This window comes from Chelonia mydas, chromosome 5 (assembly GCF_015237465.2).
Source record: "Chelonia mydas isolate rCheMyd1 chromosome 5, rCheMyd1.pri.v2, whole genome shotgun sequence".
Taxonomy (NCBI): Eukaryota; Metazoa; Chordata; order Testudines; family Cheloniidae; genus Chelonia; species Chelonia mydas.
The window spans coordinates 129,378,307-129,395,761 of record NC_051245.2 but is presented as its reverse complement, the minus strand read 5'-3'; the positions used below and the strand labels follow the sequence as shown (position 1 = coordinate 129,395,761).

General features: G+C 44.8%; 1 protein-coding gene across 7 annotated transcripts in view; it reads left to right on the top strand.

Annotated features, from left to right (window-relative positions):
* ABCA1 (ATP binding cassette subfamily A member 1) overlaps nucleotides 1-17,455 on the top strand; it is a 136,074-nt gene that overhangs the window by 10,435 nt on the left and 108,184 nt on the right. For 3 of the 7 annotated variants that reach the window (XM_043547633.1, XM_037902329.2, XM_037902323.2), the window contains exons 2-4: nucleotides 6,861-7,095; nucleotides 8,593-8,726; nucleotides 13,501-13,594. In XM_043547633.1, the coding sequence (XP_043403568.1) occupies nucleotides 8,661-8,726; nucleotides 13,501-13,594 (160 nt within the window). In that variant the 5' untranslated portion in view covers nucleotides 6,861-7,095; nucleotides 8,593-8,660. Of the gene's footprint in view, nucleotides 1-620; nucleotides 6,323-6,860; nucleotides 7,096-8,592; nucleotides 8,727-13,500; nucleotides 13,595-17,455 lie in introns of those variants that run through there. The other 4 variants (XM_037902328.2, XM_037902325.2, XM_037902324.2 and 1 more) reach the window with 3 other exon arrangements.

Here is a 17,455-nt window from a genome sequence, read left to right as displayed (position 1 = left end):
TGTAATTCCTGGTCACTCAATAACAGACTTAAAAGTGGCAATTCAACCAAAAACTTCAAAAACAGACTCCAATGAGAAACTGCAGAACTGGAATTAATTTGCAAACTGGACACCATCAAATTAGGCTTGAATGAAGACTGGGAGTGGATGGGTCACTACAAAACTAAAAACTAATTTCCCCATGCTTATTTCCCCCTACTGTTAAAATATGTATCATCTTCCTACTGTATTTTCCACTCCATGCATCTGATGAAGTGGGTTTTAGCCCATAAAAGCTTATGCCCAGATAAATTTGTTAGTCTCTAAGGTGCCACAAGGACTCCTCGTTTTATCTACAGCTGATACTGTTATGCTACTTCAGCGTGCTGCAGTGCTTTCTAGCATTTAGACCAGGAGACTGAGAATTGGGGGGGTCTGTTGATTGTATTCCCAGCTCTGCCTCTGGTTTAATGGGTGATCCTGGGTAAGTCACTTAACTTCTGTGTCTCGGTTTCCCACCTTGTAAAATAAGGCTAGTGATGCTTTAACAACTCTCTGTAACTTGACTCAAATTCATTAGAGGAAAGATGTTTTAAAAGCACCAAGTATCTTTTTTTTTTTTTTTTTTTTTATATTGCCATCAAAGTACCTTTGTTTGACTGACTTGTCAAACCGGGTCCTGACTCCCCATCTCCACTGGCCCTCCAGGTGGAAATTGACAATTCTGTGGCACTTCTAGAGAGAGGTTTTGGAGAACCCCAGTGCCCAATCCAGTTGACAGCTGCACACTTCAGAAAGTTCTTCAAGAGTTTCCAAGTCTTTGTGTGAGCTGTTATTGAGCACATAATAGATACTACCATTCAGAGCTCTCTGTATTCGTTGACCCAAAGAATTTTACAAACACCTTTGCTATGGAATTCATTACTATTTTAGCACCAGTACAAATGAGAGCTTACCTTGTGTACACATGCTGTCAGCTGTCCTTTCTCACTTGACTTAAAGCAGACAACTTGAGACTGAGTTCTGTTCAAGTCCACCAGTCCAATTAAAGTTGGAGAGTTTACTGTAATTGTTAGTTTTAATATAAGCTTTTCTCCAGATTTCTGCACATTGCTATGTTACTTGTTGGAAGCTACCCTCTATATCCCATTGTGCTGGGAGAAGCTGGAATTTGAAGTCTAATTTGAAGAGCTTGCAGGCAGATGGCTAAGGTTGAAGACTGTGATTTAGGAGAGCTGCATATAATTCCCAGGTCTCTGGCAGGTGCCTTATGTGACCTTGGAAAAGTCACTTACGCCCAGATCTCCAGAAGTATTTAGGCACCTAACTCCTATGGACTCCAGTAGGAGTTAAACACCTAAACACTTTTGAGGCTTGAGGCCTTAATCTCTCTGTGCCTCAGTTCTCCATCTGCAAAATAGGGATAATAGCACTTTCTTTGGCTACTTTATTCAGAGTGTTAACCCTTCATGGCAGGGATGGTCTCTCTCTATTTGTGTGTAGAGCACCTGGCACACTGGGTGGGGAGCTCTAGCATTACCACAATACTACAAGTAAGGGCTTTGCAAAGCTAATCATAGAATCGCAGGGTTAGAAGGGACCACAAGGGTCATCTAGTCTAACCCCCTGGCAAGATACAGGATTTGTTGTGATTATTTATCAAATGCAACCTGGAATTGCTTAAAGGAAAGTAAATAAGACATTTTATGCATTGAGTCAGAATTTAAAGCCAGAAGGGACCATTAGTTCATTTAGTCCGGTATCTGACAGGCCATTAAATTTCACCCAATTACCCTTATGTTGAACCCAGTAACTTGTGTTTAGCTAAAGCATAACTTCCAGAAAGGCATCAGAGATGGAGACTCGACTGTTTCCCTTGGTAGCTTGTTCTAGTGGTTAATCACTATCATGGTTAAATTCAAATTGGAAATAAAGCACACACTTTTATCTGGCTTGAGCTTTCAGCCATTGATTTCTTGTGCCTTTGCCTGCTAGATTGAAGAGCCCCTTAACCCTCAGTATCTTCTCCCCAGGAGAAGGTACTTGTACATTGTAGTGAAGTCACTTCTCAATCTTCTTAATAAGCTAAACAGGCTGAGCTCTTTAAATCTCTCCCTGCAAGGCATTTTCTCCAGCTCTTGAATTGTTTTTATGGCTACTCTGGTTTGGTTTGATAAGATTCATTCTGGAACCTGATCCAAAGCCTATGAAGCCAACCATTGATTTCAATGGGCTCTGCGTTTGGTCCTCACTGCTCATGCCAGAGGCTGAATAGATAACTCAGGCGGCTGTCATCAGGGACAGCACTGGCAGTGGCAGTGCAAGCCCACGCTGTCCAGCCAGCGTGCTTCAAACTTGTCCTGGTGCAACCATGTCAGTCTCCATGGCCCCTCAGTCCTTGGCCTCTGGAGAGCTGCCAGCTGTAGTGGTTATGTTTGTGGTGTGGATTCTTGCCCGCTAACCACTGGACTGAGGCCACTGAAGTTATTTAACATGGGCCACTGAACTCTCATCAGCTGGTAACCGCTGTTGGTCACAGCTGACCAGGGCTGGTGGCCTGTAGGTTAAAGGCTCGGTAGCCCATTATCAGTATTCTGAAACATCTGGATCCCCTGGGATTTGATTAGTTTGCTATGTTTCCTGTCTAAATAGTGATTTATTTTCTAGAGGAAAGGTCTTTCCCTGTCCTAGAGCAAACAGCTGCACTGTTTGCAGATAGATCTTTTGAAGGCTGTTGTATGTTTGCTGAGTACAGGCACCAGGAATGGAAGGGGGAGGGAAGAGAGGCAGGGGTGGATTCTCTGCCACTGCAGCTTTTTTCTCTGTTTAAATTCTCAATCTGTAAAATGCAGCTTTCTGTTCAGACTGGGTCCGGTGTTGGGGAATCCTGTCCGACTGGCTTAGAGGCACTTTGGAACACTGATTCAGAGCAGTGCAGGAGTGTTGTGCCAATAATAAAGGGTGAAGAGAAGCACACCTTTTGCTGTCAATGCGCCTGCAGCTCTTATGGCAAAGATGGTCCATTGTGATAGTTTATTGCTAAAATTAATGATTTCCGCTGCACTGCTGGATCATCCCTCAGGTGGCATGTGCAGATGGGGGGCCTCTGCTCTGAAATCTCTCCTGTCCCTCTGTAGGGTTGGAGAGCCACTCAACAGACAGGTATAGGGAACAAACTGGGGAAAGGGCATGGATAACAGTGAAAGGGTAACAGCTGGCATCAGGCTGCATTTTCTTATATGCAGTCCCTACCCCTCTATTCAGGTAATAGAACTTTCCCTATGGAGAGTTAAGGCATAAAGGGAGCCCTGACCGTACAGTTGCATTAGACCTGTGCTAAATAAGCATCTGAGAGGGCTATATGGCCCCTGAGCCAGAGCAGAGGCATTTGACAGACTGCTCTGGGCCCATGCAGATTGTCTGTCTGAGATCCATTGGTTCTGTCGGCTGCACTGTGACAGATTTGGCAATTTCCTGCAATATTCTTTGGAGACCTTTTGAGTTTATTAAGCTACAGAAAGATGGGGTTGTGCATAACTGCAGGAGGGGTATTTGCATTCACTGTCCCTTAGCCATTCCCCAGGCAAACCACTTTTTTTGGTTCCAAAAGTCCATTCTCATCTGGCACTTCAAGGGTGATTTCTCTCTAAAGAAATCAGCTGAGCTGCCCTGTCAGGGTTCTGTTTCTTAATCTGAAACAGTTATGAACTTGTAACCACAGAGAGAACCCTGTTGTGAGTTTGGAAGATATGAGTTTGGAAGATCTAGTGTCAGAACAGGTACCAGAGTCCGAGGCTGAAGTTAGGGTGCTCTCTGATAAGCTTTTTAGCATGCATGTAGGATTTTTATAGTTTTTAATGTATTTTTCTTGAATGCTTTCATCTTAAGAATAAGCATGCTTGCTTGTTAGAAAGGGCTGTGTAGTAACTTATAACTGTGGGCCATTGAATTGTTCATAGAGTCTGGAGGGAAAGCAACATGCAGACACTAGTTTAGGCACGATGGCTTGCTGCAAATATCAGTGTAGGCAGGGAGCTGGGCAGCCTGGAAACATGGGTCTCTACCCAAGAGTTAGTGATGAATGAGGAGCTGGGAGCCTACGGTGTCCTGGGCAGGCCACAGAGGGAGAATACAAGTGCAGTTGCCTGGAGCTGTGACATGAACCACTCACTAATTTGGTGATTGGGGGGGTTAACACCCCCACACCCAATGGAATGATCTGGGGGATGCTGTGAGGGGGAAACTTACAAATTTCTCTCACCTGGCTCCCTCCTGTGGATTTTTTCGGTGCATGTGGATGATATTCAGCCAATTGCTGGCAGGGCAGACTGCACCCTGTACAGACAAGTGGCCAGAGAGCTGTCTTCTCATCCTCCCTTCGGCTAGGTATCAAAATAGTGATGTGCACAGCCAAACCCATGGAGTTGTGCATGAGCTTAGGCAGAGTATTCTCTGCCAAATTATTCGCATAAAATCCAATACACACTCGTTTCTTTGAGGATAGAGAATAACCTCCCACACCACAGTTGGTTCTGGATCAAGAGTCTTCTTGTGTTTTCCTGTGATCAAATGCAAAGGGGCCTCCTGACCGTTAGATCTGCTCTTGCTTGTTCTTTAGCAGAGACTTTAGATTGTTCTCAGCCCTCCCTTGTATCTGCTAATGTGACGGAGCTCTGTGCAGAGACCACTCTGCGCAGAAATAACACGGCTCCAGAATGCAGTCACAGCCCAGTTCCATGCTCCAAGTAGCAATCAGTTCTTTTTATTTGAATTCTGGTAGGACCTAAAGGCTCCAACTGCAATTATGCTAGGTGCCGTACAGCCACTTAGTAAGAGACAGTGTTTGTCCTGAAGGTTTTACAATCCTAAATAGGCAAGACAACCAAAGGAAGAATTATTATCCTGATGTCTCATTGAGGGAACTGAAAGAGAAGTGACTTGCCCAAGGACATCCAGGGAGCTTGTGACAGAGCTGGCAATTGAGCTCATGTCTCTTAAGTGGGTATGAAAATGAAGGTTATGCAGATACATCACAGAATCTTTTCTGCTGGCCTGTTCCTGTTGGTTCTTGCACGTGGGAATAGCTGGATTACTTGCAATAGTAAGCTCTATGCATTGTGGTGAGGTGTATGCAGGACAGCGGTAGACAATAAAGCTCACTCCAGACAGCACCATCTGCCATAGTAAAGGGATGTCTTGCTGTCTTGTTGGAGAATATGGGATATATTAAAAACAAATTATGCCATAGATTGAAAGGACCAAATTCTCTGTTGGTGTAAATGTGTGGCTATCCCTTGACTTCAATAGGGTGGCCTCAGTTTACACCGAGAGAATTTAGCCTATAGTAGTGAATGCTTAGAACAAAAGTTTACTCGCATGCCTCCACTCCTGCATTTAGTACTTTTAGGGTTCATGGTATGTACTAATGGCTCACAAAATGTTACTTGAAAGGGGAAGGCACAAAGTCCCTGCTGAAACTGGCTGAACTCTGTTGTAGCATTGCACTTCTCCATTGCAAGTTGGACTGGATTTTTACAGCTGTGCTGAAAACCCATCAAAATAGGTTAGGGTGGAAATGCTGATGGACTTTCAACTCTAGCTGACCTATTGGTGTCTGCTATAGCAAGGATCTTCCCATAGGTGGTGGTTTAATTCTTGTCCTTTGACCGCTGGAAAAACAAATGTCTGAAATATCTGAAGGAGGCTAAGGGGGGTCATTCTGAAGAGATTCTTACCCACTAGAATTTTCTGATGCATTAGTAGTGAATTTGGGGAGCTACCTAGATTATGTCACAAATGAACAAGCTCTGTCAGCCTCTCAAGTCAGTTAAAATCAGAGCCAGCTTTAGGCATGCACAGAAGTGTTTTGCCCAATCTCTGTTGATGTCTGACAGATACTCAGGATGTCTCTGTATATAGTCATCGGATTAGTAGTTGTAGATGGCTGAGAGGTGGATGTGAACAGGTGTGTACAGTTTGGAATAACACATGTAGCACCCTCTAGTTTATCTGGGAAGTCCTGGCTTTGTCCATCCTATGGATTTTTGGCCCAGACTTCCCACTGTCCAGTTACACTCAGCTGATTAAATCTCTTGCTCCTAATAAAGTCAGTTCTTGCTGTTTTGCCTCCAGATTCCAAGTGCTGGGCTTTGGACAGTTGGGCATGGGATTTGCCTGTTGTCGTGTGGGACATCCTGCTCCCATTCCAGGCCTCTGGTTTTCCACTGAAGTGGATTATCCCAACTATCTAGTGATTAGTTCTCAGCAGAAGCATCCCATAAATTACTGCTTGAATTTCCATACTGCCTCTGTTGAACTGAGTACTGGAGCAAACGAATCTGGGGTAAGCTTAGTTGTAAACTTTTGTTTGCTTAATGGGTGCAAGATTAGGCCCTATGCAAGGAAGGGATGAATCCTTTTTGCTGTACTACAATGGGAATTAGGAAAGGGGGAATCATGGATTCATGGCCCAGGGACAGTGACTGTGTGGCAAATGCTTGGAAAAACAAGAGTTCTATGTAGTTGCTGGGACATTTCACGAGTCATCTTTGTACTGTTAGTGATCACAGAGAATCCATGTCTGTTTGCTCACAGAGGCTTGTAAAGAAAATGCTTTCGGATACCCTGCAGCATGAGCAGCGATGAGTGGGTAGAGGGGATGGTAATGTTCCTTCTTAGTTTCTTTTCTGGGTTATGTTTTGTTGCCATTTGAAATATTTCACGTGGATACGTCACAGAGAGGTTGCCACGTGGCTCTGTTATCAAGCAGGAAAGTGAGCATGCTGTTGGTGGGAGGTGTTTGAGGGGAGTCCTTGGAGGCCAAAGCTTGTCCTTTGACCTCGTCGTCAGAGGCCAGATTTTTCCCTTTGGATGTTCTGCAGAGCCTGTCAGCACCTCGTTTTTAGCATGTCTCGGAGTGCCACGCACCAGATGTATGTGCGGCTGGAACGTCCCAGGCGGAGTTGTCCAACGAGAGGGAATCTAGAGTGAGGCATTTCCTTTGCACAGAGCACCGAGGCATTTTGACTGTGGAGAGGGGCAGCTGTGGATAAAGAACGCTTCTAGATCCTGGAGAATCCAGTGATGTAAATGGACCTATCCTGACAATATACTGAGGTGACTATGGGATGAGATTGATCACTTCTTAGATCCATGTTTGGTGGTGGTTATAGGGAGCCTCTTCTCTTGTTCTCCTGCTCATTTGCTAGTGTTAAGCAGCACTGTTGTCCTACAACACGGTGGTCACCCTAGGGATTTGGTATAACAGCAGTTTGGTTTTGGTAGTTACATTATGAGACAATGTCACCTTTCTCATCCTGGTTTTAATCTGGAGGTCACTGTGATGTGCAGCTTTGATAACTATGTTTAGTCTTCAACATTAAAAAGAACTGATTGGTCTGGACATTCATAGATTCAGATTTTTAAAGGCCAGATTATGATGATTTAGTCTGACCTCCTGTATAACACAGGCCAGAGAATTTCACCCAAGTTTATGTTCATATCTTGCTGATAAATTTTGGGAATGCTTTCACTGCGCTTTGCAAGCAGGAATGCAATTTAGAATCTCAGTGCTGAGGCACTGGTTTGTCAGGTGATTATCAAAGGCATGTGTGTGTTCTCCATGTAAGTAATATCAAGTAGGGGTAGCTGTAGCTCAGTGTGTTTAAATAACCAGTTAAAGCTTTGATACCGTAGAAAGTCCACCCTATTAACATATTGTACTAGTCAGAAATTGACAGCAAAATAAATACTAGGGATCTGATTGTTATCCTGCCCCTTGTGTAGTCACCTTATCCCAGTGCAAAGTGAGTGTGACATGCTACCAGGTCAGAATGCACCATGCTCACAATTGCTATATTGATTTGGGAGCATTTTACACTCAGTACTGCTGTGAATGACTCTGCAAGGTGCAGAGCATTGGTTGATCAGACCTCTCGTGTTGAGGAAGATGCATCAGTGGCATCTTAGCAAGCATGTAACTAAACCTCCCTAGCAAGATTGGGAAGAGATACTTTTCTACTCGCCCACAAGCGTAGCTGCATTTGCTATTGCCTATACCCTGACATGCCTGTTGTGTGCCGTATGGAGAAATGTTTGACTGACCCAATGTTCCCCCCACTATGGGCACTTCTGGTGCTGCCTTTTGCGAGCGATGCTGCTGACAGAGGCTGAAGCTTTTAAAATAGCGGCACTCCCATCCAAATGGCTGGTTTTTCACCATTATAAAAAAAAAACCATGTGGAGGGGAACACACAAAGCCATTTTACAAGATCTCTGTAGGGTTTAACCTGAAATGAGGTTCTCCAAAGCAGCTGTAAGTAACTAGAGCTTTGTCTCATGGTTGTTTTTTGCTTTCAGATTTGATGGGCAGGAAGCAGGGGAATGGCCCTCCTGGGGATGGTGGGTTTAGTCTTGGAACCCTTAGGGAGGCGATGCTATGCATCAAAGTCCGCACTCGTTTGCACCCATGGCTAGCCACAGGGTTGGGTGTGGGTAGGATGGAACAATCTGGCAGCAGCACTGGAGTCAGCAGGGGTGCGGGAGTGTAAGTGAGATTAGAACGTGAGACTTGTTCGTTTGCTTTCTGTTTGTAACTTACTGTTTCCTCTCCAGTGAATGCCCAGCCACAGTGGTCCCTGCTGCTGCTGCACCGGGGAGCTTCTGGGGCTTGCTGAAGGAAGATGGCTTTCTGGACACAGCTGGGATTGCTGCTATGGAAGAACTTCACATACAGGCGAAGGCAGACAGTAAGTTTGAGCCATTGCCTAAGTTGCAGCCTCGTAACCCACCAGACTCAGAAGAGAGAGAGCGCAAGACACACTGGTCCAGGATGTAATCTTGTAAAAATGTCCATGTTAATATGACAGTCTGATTTTAGGCCTCTGAAAGGACCCAATCCTGCAAGGTGTTGAGGTGACCTGGTCAGTGGGAACTGAGGGCGCTCAGCACCTTGTAGATTCAGAACCGAAGTCAGAAGAGTGTGAACTTGTGGGCCAGCATACCGAGTACGACAATATCCAAGCCCACCCACTCGTGAGAAAAGACAGACCCCTGCAGCACAGAGGTGGAGCCCATCTTGGCTGACCATTTGTGCAGTGACCATGGTATCGCTTGCGGTGGTGCTTCACCTGCCGATCAGGCTGTCTGTCAGGACTGAACCTGGGGCCTCTGGATCTAAAAGCATGAGCTTCAGCTGCATGGCCAGGGAGGAAGTCCTGATCCCATTAAAGTCACTCACAAAACTTCCCTTGACTTCAGTGGGGCCAGGACTTCATCCCTCATCTGTTAACTAGAGGCAGTAGCAGATCCATAGGTCTCCATGTGTCCCATCATTGGAGGAGAGGCGCACTTGGCCAGTGTCTGTTTTCAGTGCTATTTTCAATACCACAAGCGTGAGATGTGTCTTTTAGGTGGCTGGATAGGGTGGCACTGTAAGAATTCCAGGCAGCTGCTTAATCAGGTCAGGTGTGGGTCTTTAGGGTTCATCACGTCTTACTAGGGCCTGTATTGCCTAACCCTATTCTGTAACTCCAGTGGTTTCTAGAGCAAGAACTACTCTGGAGTTCCCTCCAGGGCTTTTGCCTGGGTATCTCTGCCAGTGGGGATAGGAGAACCCTTTCTTTGGAGCTGTGGTGCGCAGTACTGTCATGATGGATCTGACCTTGATGAAGTGTGAATTGCAAAGTCAGCATGAGATGAGTTATGTAGACTGGGGGTGGAAAGTAGCCTGATCAGTTGTATGACCCTTGTAAATGTCAAGAAGCTGCCAAATGGCCAGGCCTGAATCTTATTAGAAATGCTGACTTATGAGAGAGAGGGGGCCAGTCATGTTCACTAGTGGAAATGGAAACTGTGTCCCTAAAGCATCTGCTTCAATGTGTTGTAGAAGACCCAAGTGAGCTCCAACATAAGCAGGGGATAAATCCATGAAGGCCATGGGACTTCACTCATTTACTTCAGGACTGAGTTTATCCCATTCTACAGTACTTAAAACCAAACGAAGTGAGGTCAACCGAACCTTAGCTTTTTCTGGCCGTCTCAGTGATGGCAAGAGTGCTGATGAAGCCAGGAAATTCTCTGTAGTTGAGATTCTCCCACTTCATGCATTCTGCATCGGGTCCAGTCATACAGAACCTGCTCCTCTAGCCCCTAGGTTCTCACCCTGCAGTTTAAAACAGGTGCCCAGCACATATTGCTAGATTTTGAGGGGGATCCTTCCATGGAGAAGGCTGAGAATACCTGCTCTAGACCTTATGTGACTGACTTAAGCAGAACTACTCCTGTAAATAGAGGGCTGCAGCATGGCCAATAGTGCTGTTCCATCCATTCATCTCTAGCCCTATTTCTCCTTCTTATGCAAAACCTATATAAGCCCTGATCCTCCCTTGGTGTAAATTGACAGAGCTCCATTGATGTCAGCGGAGCTATGCTGGTTTGCACTAGCTGAGGAACTGACCCCTATATCTCGAGCATTGTTTATCCCCAGGCCTTCCGGGAGTCCTGCATTCTGAACAAAATAGAAGGTGGGTAAAGGACTTTAGTTTTAGTTTTAATCTATATTGACCAGGCAGAATATATCAGTTTATTGGGCAACCTGGACATAATTAGACCTCTGGAGATACCACAAAAATGTAGTGACCAATATAGAAGATTAGTGAACAGTGTGACTGTCAATGAAAATGGCCTTCTGGCTCTTTTCTTGTGCTGTTTTTGGTTGTCTTAATTCACGTTTTTTGGTACCATCTGGATAGCTTCTGTGCTGTAGTTTTCCTGGCTACTAGCCCATTGGATAAGATACAGTGCTAATAATTTTTTTAATGAACCGTTAGTTAACTTGTAATGAAGGCCTCAGGCAGAGTAATTTTAGTGCCTTCTCTGGTGCCTGTCCCAAGGCTTTTATCTTGCTAATGATCTAGCTGTGGGATCTGACTGGCAATACCAAGAGGGGAAGAATATTATGTGATAGAAACAAAAATGAGAGGAAAAGGATCCCCACTACACCATTTTCATGGCTAGCTTGGTAATTCTGTGTTAGAGGCTAATGTAAATGAGCATAGGTGCATTTAAGTGACCTCTCCTCTGATTTACACCAGCCAAAGATCTGACCCAGAAAACAGTGTGTGTGTGTGTGGACACAGATCAAATAGCATTTTTACATCTCACAAGAACCCCTGTAATGAGCCAGCACCGCTTACGTTTCCTATCACAACTTCGCTTCCAAGTTGGAGTGAGTTTGAGCTGCATTGCAAAAGCTGGGTTCAAAGCTCAGCCTGACGTGTGCAACTCAAGTATAACTGTTGTGCTGTTGGAAATTGTCCAGTATAAAGTATCCTGACTGCTCCCAGGGCAGGGGGAAGGAAAGGAAAACCAGGGGCAGGGGTCACAGTTGTGCAAAAACGCACTGTTCTGATTCAACTTCCCTTATGCAGCACCACCTCCTCTTGCTACTCTATTCCTTTGCAGATAGCTAGCTATCTAAGAATCGGACAGCTGTATGCAGACCTATACACCCTGCAAGATCTCACTATCTAACTGTCCCCTCACATTGAGTTAGATCCTCTGCTGGTGTAAATCAGAGCAGCTACATTGTCCAACGGTGCTAAAACACCCACTGATTTCAATGGGAGCAGAGTTGGACTAATGCTGGGAGTGTACATGGCAATGATGTGATCGTTCCCCTCTATTCAGCATTGGTGAGGCCTCATCTGGAGTACTGAGTCCAGTTTTGGGCCCCCACTACAAGAAGGATGTGGAAAAATTGGAAAGTGTCCAGCGGAGGGCAACAAAAATGATTAGCGGACTGGAACGCATGACTTCTGAGGAGAGGGTGAGGGAACTGGGATTGTTTAGTCTGTGGAAGAGAAGAATGAGGGGGGATTTGATAGCTGCTTTCAACTACCTGAAAGGGGGTTCCAAAGAGGATGGATCTAGACTGTTCTCAGTGTTAGCAGATGACAGAATAAGGAGTAATGGTCTCAAGTTGCAGTGGGGGAGGTTTAGGTTGCATATTAGGAAAAACTGTTTCACTAGGAGGGTGGTGAAACACTGGAATGCATTACCTAGGGAGGTGGTGGAATCTCCTTCCTTAGAAGTTTTTAAGGTCAGGCTTGACAAAGCCCTGGCTGGGATGATTTAGTTGGGGCTTGGTCCTGCTTTGAGCAGGGGGTGGGACTAGATGACCTCCTGAGGTCCCTTCCAACCCTGATATTCTATGATTCTGTCCTGGAAGGATTCTGGACTGGAGTCGGGAGTATATTTAAGTTTTCATTGCTGTCTGCATTCCACGGGCGGCAACATCATCTAGTAATTATCGTTGAGTCCTGGGTTCCAGTCTAGACTTCCTGTGTGACCTTGTGCCTCTGTCTTCACGTGTAAAGGTGGGGTTATTTACCCACATTTGTAAAGGGAACTATTGATGAAAAGTGATGCATGTAATTAGCAGGAGGGAAACCCATTGAGTTTTAGAAGCAAAAGGAGGATGTTCTGTTTTTTTAGTTGATTGACGAGGAATGGAACGGACCCAGCAACCAAAACCATCTTCTAAAACGCAAACAGAGAACAACTTATTTTTGATCTTACCTCAGGTCTAGCATGTAGTGTGTAGGCAAGCTTTCTGAGCAGCAAAACTCAGGGGGGGAGGAAGGAACTAGACAGGGACACGGACACTCTAGGTTCAATTTCTAGCTCCAGCACAGATGTGTGACCTTGGGTAATTCACTCGATGTCTCTGTGCTTCAGTCCCCCATCCAGATAACACTATAGGGATAATACTCTTCTCCCACCCTTTGTCTGGTCCATGTAGATTGTTGTAAGCTCTTTTGCATCAAGGACTGTCTTGCACTATGTGTATGTGTAACGCTGACAGACCTGGGCAGGAGAGAGAGAATATGAATCTCGCCTGCCTGCCACTAGATGGGACAGAACACCACACCCAGGAGGTGTGTGGGTTACATATGTACAGTGCCTAGCACAATGGGCCCCCAGTCTGTACTGGGGTCTGTAAGTGCTAACGAGGTATAAATAATAATTTGTAGACCAAAAACGACAGTATGGGATCAATTGTGCTCTAATGTGTGCCATCAGTGGTGATGTTCCAGGTACACCCCCCTGTAACTAACAGCTAGAACTGAGTCCCTGGTTCTTGGGTAAAGGTTTAGGGCTTTGGGGGTGGGGGAACTGCACTTTTCAGCTATTCTTAACATAGGAGGCCAAAGTTTCAGCTAGCTGGCTGTGAGATGCATTGGGGGTAAGCGTCATTTCTTCGCCCAACAGACTGAAGTTAACCAGAATTGAAAACCAACCAGAAGTAAGCCCTCTATGGTGTAAGTGGCACTTAACAGCCCCAAAAGTTTCTTGGAATCCATAGCAAACAGAATCCACTGACTCTTTAAGAGCACCTCGCAGAGAGCCAGTGTGAAGCTTACAATATTTCTACTGACTAATACGTGGATTGTACTGTGATCTCAGCTCCCTCGGTATTTTCAATACGAAATCCTAATACTTGTCTTTTTTTCTTTCCAGTTTCAGCTGCTGATTGAAGTTGCTTGGCCTCTCTTTATCTTCTTTATACTGATCTCCGTACGCCTTTCATATCCGCCCTACGAACAACATGAATGTAAGTAACAGATGAGGCTTCTGTACCAAGGACAGGCTATTGTTTCATGGCTTGGAGGGAATGCAGTTTGACACACTGTGATCAAATCTTAATCAGGGCTGTTTACCATCACCTTTCCTTCCCCCTCCAACTGCCACCAACTCAGATCTTGGGGTGTTAGGCCACTTGTGGCCTGCTGCTCCAGCATCGTACCTAGCTGCTGCTTCTCTTGGGCGCATTTGGCATTTATATTATGTTGGCCTAAGCAGGTGCTGTATGAAAACATCTAGTTTGTGGGAATCCTCTGGAAAGCACCTCAGCCTTATTGTCCATCCTTGGTCCTTGAGTCTCCCTTCAACAAAAATGGACTTAGAAGAAAGCCACATTTAGAGCAGCATGTGACTGGAGTGGCTTTAAGTAGTCTGGCTCCTGCTATGGGACAGAAAACACTAACCTGGGTTACCAGTTGTAATATGGCACTGCCCTAGCATGTCTGACATAAGTTTTGGGACAAGATGGAATAGCCTAAGTGTTAACTATGTTTCTAAACAGTACTAAAGAGCTGCAGTGTGCTGTAGCACAGAAGTTCAGGGACATGGTGAAAACATTGCTCAGTCTCCTTAGGCCACAGACTGACCCAAATTGTGCAAGGGCACTGCTGTGCTGTAGTGGAGTCCCCCACCACCATTTTTTGTAGTGCAGATGGGACTTTTACCTGCCCCTCTCCCAAATAGCAGACGTCAGCAGCTTGGACTCTGCTGCTCCACAAGGATGTCACTCTGTGTCACTCGGCACCCCACTGACTGCAGAGTCTGCAGGCAGTTCATACGGAGCAGCTTGCAGGGCTGAGCTTCCTTGCAAGCTTGCTGATGCAAGCAGAACCATCTTCCTCACAAAACGTTCAGAACACTGACTGCCAGCCTGTTGGGAAAGGGGACAGTGCAACTTCCAGTGAGGGCCTGGGAAAGATAAGACAGTGTAGTCCAGTGGGTAGGGCACAGGACATGGAATCTGGAAACCTGGGTTCTGTTTCTGCTGTCCTGCCGCGTGATCCTGGGCAAGTCACTTCCCCTCTCTGTGCCTCTGTTTGCTCTCCAACCAGTTGGCTGTCTTGTCTAGTTAGGTAAGATCTCTAGGGTAGGGGGGCAGTTTTATATGTGACTGTACAGCGACCAGAAACGTGGGCCCTGATCTCAGCCAGGGCTAGATGCTACTGCAATATACATACTAAAGAATATAAAAACACCAGGGACTATGTTAGCTCAGCACTCTGCAGACTCCACAATAGCCAGCTTATCTTAAGGCCATTGCTTTCCATCTTGAATCATGTGCAGCTTTTTGTTTGGGGAAAACTGGTTTGCATTGTCTTTTTAGATCTATGGACATAGAATAGTCCTCTTAGCAAGCCTTTTAAAGAGGCAAGAGGAAGCTATCCTCCCTTTAGTTACAGTGACCTCTTCTTCAGTCCTCTGGGATGCTCCCTGTTTAGTGAGCCAGATTTGCTGGTCAGCACAGTGCCCAGTCTTATGATAACCGCCTCTTCTCAGCAGTCAGCCAACTGGGGAAGGGCTCCTTGTTTATCTTTCCTTTACCTGATTACTTCTAGGTTAGGCCTAATGCCCAAGTTAAGAGAATTTTTGCTCTCCACAAAATGCACAGGGGAATCCCAAGTGTTTGATTTTTTTAAATGCAATATAACAATGGATTATTATGAAAGCAGCTTTGCTACATTAGCACAACATTCCCACATGAGTGACTGCTGTACAGAATGCTGCCTGGTAGAGCTTCAAGCCATCTGGGAATCCCTTCACAGAGAAATATTTTATTCACGATCTGGCTTCCAGCAAAGCTGAAGTGCTGATGTTTGCAGTTTTCCATTATCCAGCAAACTCTGGACATACGCAGCCTTGTGGGTTTTCTTTTTTGCCTAACTAGCCTATTGCTGTCTGTAATGCTTGGCAGGCACTGGAAGTTTCCCTGGGTGAAATTTTGTGCTTTTGCGCTCCTTGAGACATTCATACAGTCTTTCCTTACATGTTAGTGGAGACAGTGGCATCAGGGCACCTGAAACTCAGGGAAAGCAGATGGGCTCAGTCAGCCAGGGGCTCAGTTGGTGTAAATCAGTGTAGCTCAACTGATGCTCATTTACACCAGCTAAAGATCTGGCCCTGTGTGTAGCCTAAAGCCAGAGCTATTTTCCCTGTTGAGACTCACACTCAGACTTGCATATGGCTGCCCTAAATCCTTTCCTTTTAACACTGCTGTGTCAGGAGCTGAATTTTAATCAACCATTGTTTGACATGGAATCCTTCCCTTTTATTTAATAATTTATTTTTTGAGGCTTTTAGCAGGAAGTGTGGAGTGGCATCCAACAACTTTTAATTCACTCTTTGAGTTAACCTCTTTCCTTTCATCTAATAGCTTCCAAGAATAAGTAACTGGATTCTTTCTTTTAAGCCTCTCTCTAGTGCAGTTCAGTTTCATTGAACATTCACTCATTTGCAAACAGACATGGATGAATCTTGTAAAGTGGAATGTTGTCTCTTGCTGAATCAGGAGCTGGGCTATGGAGAGAAACCTTGAAATCAGGTCACAGTGAACTCTGTGGCAACTCTGCATATGTCTTTAGAGGAACAGAACTGATATCTGTAGTGTTTCAGAGTAGCAACCGTGTTAGTCTATATCCGCAAAAAGAAAAGGGGTACTTCTGGCACCTTAGAGACTATTTAGAGCATTTATTAAATTTATTAAAGCATAAGCTTCCGTGAGCTAGAGCTCACTTCATTGGATGCAATGAGCTGTAGCTCATGAAAGCTTATGCTCAAATAAATTTGTTAGTCTCTAAGGTGCCACAAGTCCTCCTTTTCTTTTTGTCATCTGCAGTGGTGATCCTGTACGGTGTTAAGAAATGACTTGCAGACAATTACAAATTATAATAGTAACTAGGCCATGCAAAAACACTTTCAAACTGAGATATTAAATATTTTATTGTGCCAAGCATGGTTAAAAACAAAAAATTGTCATCTGTCTAATCTTATCTGAAAAGGACAAGAATGTAACCAAGGGTTGAGTCACATATTAGGCTAAGCCTTTGCCATTCAGGATTTTGATAATTTTTAACAGCTTCAGCTTGTTGAAGCACTCTTGTCAGATCTAGTCAGCAGGATTTTTCCCCTGATATAAGTGATCATTATGACTTCCACCATAGTCAAGCCAAACGGACCATTGTAAATATAGCTCTGTGGTGAGATTGCTGTCTTTATCTTGTGGAAACTTACTTTTTTAAAAATCTGCCTCCTCAGGATTTCAAAACGTGTGCTTAGAAGAAAATCTGCATTACTTTAAACATTACTGAAAAAGAAGCCGTGTTTGCAGCTATGTCACTGAAGGGGAATGCTAGCATTCTAAATGTAGAGGATGCCTGGTTGCTGCCAGCTGCCACTTTGTGTTTCAGCTCACATGCAGAATGCAACAGAGTGGATCCCAATGTACATGCTCTCGTGGACTTCGTATTGGTTCTTTCTTTGCTAATTTCCTTAATCTGAAATGGAAGTCAGAGCAAAATAAATGTTTTGCTCTTTGTGCCTGGGAAAACTTAAAGGAAACTGATTTGGTTTAGTTTAAATTCCATCTTTGTCGCCAAAGAGCTCAGAGATGGTGAATAAGCTTCCTGGTTTATAAAAATCTCATGGGACCATGGAAGGTTTTCAGTTTAGTAGAAAGGAGGAAGAACTGGAATCATAAAATCCCAGGCTTCAATAGTAACTTTATGCAAATACTATTAAAGATAATGGCAGGAGACTCTCTTTTCCTAGCGCTGGTGGGAAAAGTCATTTTGCCTTCTGTGTACTGTAAATGTCCCAGTATTTCCTTTCACTTACA